Source organism: Poromitra crassiceps (genome assembly GCF_964638095.1).
Source record: "Poromitra crassiceps genome assembly, chromosome: 3".
Taxonomy (NCBI): domain Eukaryota; kingdom Metazoa; phylum Chordata; class Actinopteri; order Beryciformes; family Melamphaidae; genus Poromitra; species Poromitra crassiceps.
Genome location: NC_139625.1, coordinates 3,982,482 through 3,989,796, shown reverse-complemented (window position 1 = coordinate 3,989,796; position 7,315 = coordinate 3,982,482). Strand labels below are relative to the sequence as shown.

General features: G+C 42.8%; 1 protein-coding gene across 1 annotated transcript; it reads right to left on the bottom strand.

Annotated features, from left to right (window-relative positions):
- Window positions 1-2,000: 2,000 nt before the first annotated feature.
- Window positions 2,001-4,476, bottom strand: myct1b (myc target 1b). Its single transcript, XM_083633480.1, has 2 exons — window positions 4,419-4,476; window positions 2,001-2,716 (listed from the first exon to the last, which is right to left on the bottom strand). The coding sequence occupies exons 1-2, from the start codon at window positions 4,471-4,473 to the stop codon at window positions 2,172-2,174; spliced, it is 600 nt and encodes a 199-aa protein (XP_083489606.1). The 5' UTR covers window positions 4,474-4,476; the 3' UTR covers window positions 2,001-2,171.
- Between the last annotated feature and the right edge of the window lie 2,839 nt (window positions 4,477-7,315).

The window sequence follows — 7,315 nt, the reverse complement described above, 5'->3', positions numbered from 1 at the left end:
AGCCGCGTTGTCATTCAGTGCATCAACCTTGAAATGCACTGTTTTCGGTCTCTATGCAACAGCAACACTGCATTGGAGGAGAGCAGGCAGGGGGGCACTCGATCGCAGACAGTCTCCATACTGATATTGTCCGTTATTCTACCTCAACAACACACCACATTGCAGCAAGATAAGGATGAGAAACTCAAACGTGTCACATTCTAGTCTACGTGGAATAGAACGGCAACATCATTTGAATAGGCCTATACGCATCTAATACGAATGCACATTTCAATTAAACGGCGACCAAAAAGGGGATCGCTTATAGGCTCTTAATCAAATAATTTGGATTTACACTGTAATAATTATCCTATTAAAGTCGAGGTAAACGAACAGTCCTCTGCTCTGTTTAAGGTCTCTGATTATTTCACGTAACGCTATAAACGTTACATCAAATGCATATTTATTTCCAAGGCGTCTTATCTGACCGCATGCACCAATCTGAATACCGGTCATTCAACCAAAGCTGGCGTGGCGATTCTGGCGAATAATTAGCCGTGAAATAAAGAAGCCGCTTAATCAAAGAGGACGCGGGTTAATATGATGGAATCGTAGCCTACCTGACACCGCTAATATCGTTATTAATCTGGGCAGTCGGCGGCGCACTGTGCTGCAGCCAGGCGCTTTTCCGCTGGCTGGCTAGCGCACTTTCTCGCTGACTGTGTGTCTTTAAAACAGGTTGCCATGTAGTGGCAGCTTGCAGGGAAAACAGACCCAGCTTTTCAAGTCCATAAAAAAAGGCATCACGAACGGACTTGACCGACACGCCTGGTAAGAATGACTCGAGAGAAATGTGTATGATCTAATCAGATCCGATGTTGAGGTGCCTGTTTGAAACATTGTCTACCGGGTAAAAAGAAAATAACCTCAGATTGACTGCATTTATTGCTGCACCTCAGAAGGGGGGGTTTCTTTCATAATGGCAACCTCACACGGTGCACCCCACCTTTTTGTCATAGAGAGCCAAAGTGGAACGTCACTTCCTGCTTCAGCACTGTACCAGAGATTTCCATCCGCCATTTATTTTCCCATAGACATTTGGTCAAATGCTTATAAAGATAGTTTTACTGGTTCAAACCAAACGGTTCAGATATATTTAGAAGCAGGAGAGACCGCATAACATTTCACAAGGACCAAAACGTTAAAAAAAAATGCAGGTTTAAAAAATATTTTTTTTCAATATTTTTTTTGTTTACATTTTGGTCCGAGTGAAATGTTCTATGGTCTCCCCCGATTCTAACTATAGCTGAACCGTTTGGTTTGACCAAGTAAAACTATTTTTATACGCATTTTACGAAATGTCTATGGGAAAATAAATTGGGAAGAAAATCTCTGGTATAGTGCTGAAGCAGGAAGTGACGTTCACTTTGCCTCTCTAATGTAAAGTTGAAGTGAGATTGTTGACCAGAGACCTTGATGTGATGAATGTGCCGGTTCTGAACAGTCACATGTCTTATTAGATCACATGTGACACACCGTTTTTCTGGATGGTTGCATACAAGTCTTTCAATAAATAAGACCTAAGGTAGGCCAGGCCCCCAGGGATCCTTGAGGGGGTTCCAGGGGTCCCCCAGCAATATAATGTATTTTTCCACGGAAATTGCAACCATAAGTAACACGATAGAGCAGAAGAGGGAAGCGCTGCATGGATCTTTGAGAACCACTGGCCTACAGTGGTCGTTGTTTATGTTGTTATGCACAAAGGCACAAGACATTTGGATAAAACCATCATTTTGTTTTATTGTGATATCACAGAATAATGTGGCATATTGTCTCCTCGTCTTCACCCGCACAGTCTCCCTTCTGGCCCATGCAGGCTCTCCTTGAGACCAGTGTTGCTCAACTGGTGGACCATAACATGGCTCGTGAGATGCCCTCAAATGGTCACACAGACGAACAATGTCGTCTGGGGAATGTCGTGAATATATCTAACATACTGATCTGAGACATCACGGCCGTGGAGGCAAAATGAACCGCTTTAGACTGGAAAGTGGCCGAGGTCGCTATGAGAAATGGCCCGATGTCCCACAAATACAGAAACCTTCTCCTTCGTACAAAGCAGATGACAGCCTGGCCATTGCAATCCCTAGATCTCTCTTTTTTTTCTCTCTGCCATGACATATTAAGCAGAATCAAGTGCACGTCTCTTGGAAGGCGTAGATGACACTGTCGTACGCAGGCGGTGGCGTCTGCGAGGGCAGGAACCCCTTGAGTCCATTTCCGCCCAGCCAGAAGGAGTGCCTCTTGTTCGGCACCAGGGACGACGACTCGGAGGAGATCGACGCCGACGCCGTGTCTTCGTGCATGGCCGCCTGGGTGTCGGCTCCCGCCTCCAGCTCCCGCCCCCTGCTGCTGCTCCCCTCCAAGTCCCGCCCCCTGCTGCTGCTCCCCTTGGGCAGGGGGCGAAAGGTGGACGCCTCGGCGCCGGGCTTGCTCCCCAGCGGGCCCACGGGCTCGAGGGAGGGCTGCCGGTAGACGCTCAGGAAGGTGCTTCGGTAAAGGCCCATCTGGTTGCCCATGAGGCTCTGTGCTTGTGAAGAGCCAGGGGGCTTCGTGGAGCGCCGGGTGATCCTGGCTGTGGCCGTGCGCCGCGACGCCCACGTCAGGAGGACGTAGACCAAAGCACCGAGCAGCAGACCCACCAGCATAGACAAGCAGAAGGCCAGGATCAAGTTGTCTGGAATTACAATGGTCAATGAGGACTGTTAGAAGGTGTAGAGGGAGGCGAAATGTCAATATGGAGCAAAAAAGAATTGTTACAAATGACCAGTGTTGGGGGTAACTCATTACAAAAGTAACATATTACATGTAATATATTACTTATAGCAGTAACTCAGTAATAAACTCAGTAATAAACTCAGTAAATAAAAAAAACTCAGTAACGTATTACTTATAGGATGTCAGTAATATTATACCAGTTACTTTGTCAAGTAACTCAAGTTACAAATGTTGTAACTTTTTTTTAAAAATCAAAGCACCTATTTAAATAAAGATACAATCATTTCCTAATCAAACTGTGTTTTTTTTATGCAAATAACCACTATAGATGACAATAACAAAGGAAATTTGGATTGTTTACACTGACTTCAAGGCGGTTGAAATTATCTTTCGGGATTGTTCCGGGGTGGCAATGTCATTCTGCTGCTGCTGTTGTTTTGGTGAAAGTAATGCAAAAGTAGTGTCATAAGTAACGAGTTACTCTACACAGACAGTAATATTGTAAAGTAACGTATTACTTTTAAATGAAAGTAACTAGTAATATGTAGTATATTACATGTTGAAAGTAACTTGCCCAACACTGCAAATGACTAGGAGGCAGGATGCACTTTGGGGTTCGGGGACCCCCAGGGGTCCTTGAGGGGGTTCCACGGGGGCCACTCCCCAGCAAATAAGGAAGGGGGGGGGTATTTATTTTCACCAATTCCATCCATAAGTAACACAATGACAGAATGTATGACTATTTTGGTCATGGGTTTCATTATACACTTTCTGTAATAAAACATCTAAAAGCACAAATCTGGGGGACCCCTGGGATAAAATCTGATCAAATGGGGGTCCGCCGTCCGCGGTCAACTTTGTGTCAGTTTAGGGGTCCTCGACGTGAAAAGGTTTGAGAGCCACTGTTCTAGGAGGCAGTCAGGCAGGACGCACTAACGTTGAGCTATAGGAAATCTGATCAACATAGACAAACAGTATGGCCCATTAGGAACTGCACATCTTGTTTTGGATCACTGAGATCGTATCTGTGCTAACATTTGTCTTCAGGAACTATTGCTCTGTTATTGATTTGTTATGGCTGGGCACTGCTATACTTGGGCATAAAAGTTACATAAAATCTTACATCACCCGCTGTGTGGGCTCCCACTCGCAGTCTATAAAGAACCATCGCCCACAATTCATTGTGTTGAAACCTAAACTGACCCGAGTACAGTTTCCACCCTTGTCTTTCTTGTTCCAACTTGAAATTATGATAGAAATGGTCATTTGTGATTCGAGTAAGTTCTCCAACAGAAAACATATTCAGAGCCAAAAAAAAAAAAAAAAAAAAAAAAAAAATTGCAAGGATCTGCAAATAAAATAAAATAAAATTGTAGTTCGCGGAAAGCAAAAAAATAAAAATTTGCAAGGATCTGTAAAATAATCAAATTTTCTGTAGTTCCCGGAGAGCTTTTTTTTTTTTTTTTTAGGGGAGAAAAGGTTTTCATGTGAAGGCAGCACTATACTATAGGCCTCCAAATGAATGTATGACTTGATGAACTATTACATGTGCATGTTACATTACAGTACAGCATGCTACTCTCCCACAGCACAGCTCCATAAAATAGCCAATAGCTCTTCACCTGCCATCGCCACTAAAAGCAAAATACAGATACACTCACCAAGATTGAATGATTTGAGTATTTCCAAAAAGACATTGGTTTCGTTATAGGCCATTGTGCCACCATAAACTGGTGTTACAACAACCCACGCTGACTGAGAGCACAGTGGAACACGAAGCTTTTTCCAAGACAGGCTTGTCCCATTTCCCCCCCCCCTTCAGTGTTTGCTCAAACGGAAAACGTTGCTGTCATGCTTCCTTCCCTTTTTGGCTTTTAAAATTAGCAAGTGCTTTGCTTATCTGTGTGGGACAACTCTGGGGAAACAGGCCCGTTTCCTTTTGCATCATTTCCTTAGGATCAATAAATTGGAACAATGGCCGCCCTTTAGCTCCATTTTCCTTTTCAAATCAAGGCATGTTGCTGATTAACCAGAGTTGTGGGTAACTCATTACAAAAGTAACATATTACATGTAATATATTACTTTTAGCAGTAACTCAGTAATATAACTTATTACTTATAGGATTTCAGTAATATTATACCAGTTACTTAAGTAACTAGCAAGTAACTCAAGTTACAAATTGAGTTACATTTTTATTTATTTATCAAAGCACATAAAGATACAATCATTTCCTAATGACACTGTCTGTTTTTTATGCAAATAACCACTACAGATGACAATAACAAATGAAAAAGAATAACATTTTGAATTTTGGATGGTTTACACTGACTTCAAGGCGGTTGACATTTCTGCTGCTGCTGTTGTTTTGGTGAAAGTAATGCAAAAGTAGTGTAATAAGTAACAAGTTATTCTACACAGACAGTAATATTGTAAAGGAACGTATTACTTTCAAATGAAAGTAACTAGAAATATGTAGTATATTACATTTTGCAAGTAACTTGCCCAACACTGCTGATTACACGTCGTCTTCTTTGTGATCAGCCGAGGCTGTTAAAAGCACGGTGAAGTCAAATCAGCACAAGAAAACCCCCGCCTCATGAGAAACACAACATCTCTCTCTCTGATGTAACAAAGGCATGTGTCCGTGTGTGTTCTGGATCAGTTAACCCATGAAAAACGAACCATTCACCAGAGTCTGCAGACTATCAAACTCTCAGTCTCCACGGGGATTTCCTTCCATTGTTGCACTGTTGTTCCCACTTCACTTTTGCCCTCAACGTTTTCAGGCTGAAGAAAAAAAACAGCCCTCTGCAGCTGAACAGCTAACTATGCCCTTATTGGAAATTTACCATTTTTTTTACTTTCATAAATCTAATTAAAACAGGCAAAAAAAATAAAAATAAAAAAATATTGTGCATAGATATATATATATAAGCTTTCCTGGGAATACCTGCCACTTTTAAGAATTTTTTAAAGCTGTCTCCAGTTCTATTTTCCTGAGGAAGAAGTCAAATCATGAGACAGGAAGCCAGCAGGTGGCACTAAAGCACTTCCAATGCAGATTCCTCTGAGAACCACCAGCCTTGAGCATTCCACAGCCAACAATGAATGATGGGCATCCCTATATGGCCTGGCCTATAAAACTACATTACCCATGAGCCTGGCCTATAAAACTACATTACCCATGGGCCTGGCCTATAAAACTACATTACCCATGAGCCTGGCCTATAAAACTACATTACCCATGAGCCTGGCCTATAAAACTACATTACCCATGAGCCTGGCCTATAAAACTACATTACCCATGAGCCTGGCCTATAAACTGTGAGAAACTTGTTGAACCACCAGGTGTGAAGAGGCGGGGCATACAGTTTTTGACCGTGGCCGTGGCGTCTGCAGGTGTAGCTCAAGTTTAGTTAGTATGATTAGGGCTTTTTCACACTACACTTAGCCAGGGTTAAGTCATTCTGTTAGCCTGGGGCTAAGAGAGCTTTCACACTTGCACAATCCTGGCCCACTCCAAAGTGGGCTAACCCTGACTTAGCCCCGGCTAACTGGCCCTGCTCTGGAGCAGGCTTAGCCCCGACTCTCCATCTAAACACAGCAGGGCTAAACGTTGCCAGTGTGAAATGGGGCCAAGGAAACTACAAACAAAAGCATAGGCCTGTTTTCAGGTTAACCTGGGTTAACAATGTGTGTGAGAAAAGGGGCTAAGTTAGCCTGGAGCTATCTACTACTTTGAGTCTCTTTTAGTCCAGCACACATTTTTTTCAACTGGTGGGGGCGGGGGGCGAGTGTATGTCTTAGTTATTATTCTAGCCTTAATTGTGCTTATGTGCGCTGTGAGGGGGGGCCCATCATGTCATAATCTGCCTATGCCACTGAGCCACCATGTGGCACATGTAGGTCATTACACATCTGCAACATATTTCACCAAAGCAAACTGATGAATGGCACTTACACAGCACTGTAAACTCCATGTAGTTTATTTGGGGGGAGAGTGATTGACTCAAACTGACCCAGCAAACTCTACAACCAAATCACAATACAATTTGTTAAACATAATTATCAGCTAAACATTAGATCAGTGATATTCAACTTGCAACCCGGGGGCCAGATGTGACCTATGATACGGTGCCGAGTGGCCCCCACCAACCATTTTATAATTCACAATGAAAAGTAACATTAAATAATGTTTGACTGAGCTCCAACTAAATTGTCAAATATCACTGCTTGCTCGCCACCCAGGCACTTATATCAATGTACTTAACTAACAACTTTATGTTTAGTAACTGGCCCCTGGTCTCCTGTCTGTTATTCCACTGTAGTAATCACAAATCAGACCTTTAACAATCACAGCTCTCCATTCAAACTATTATTATCATTTACTTTGTGATGAGATATTTACATTGTAGCAACGCAATGTCAAGATTTATGGCCGAGAAACAAACATAATTATGCATAGACAGACTTTGCTGTGACTGAACTTTGATTCATTACATGTTTGGATGGAGAGAGAGAGGCTTGTTCCCCCTGCAGACAGTGGAGGCGCTCTTC

Coding starts and splice junctions, on each gene's coding strand:
- myct1b (XM_083633480.1), bottom strand. CDS start 4,473: ATGGCCTATAACGAAACCAATGTCTTTTTGGAAATACTCAAATCATTC. Junction 2,717..4,418: donor ACTCAAATCATTCAATCTTG/GTGAGTGTATCT, acceptor TTGTAATTCCAG/ACAACTTGATCCTGGCCTTC.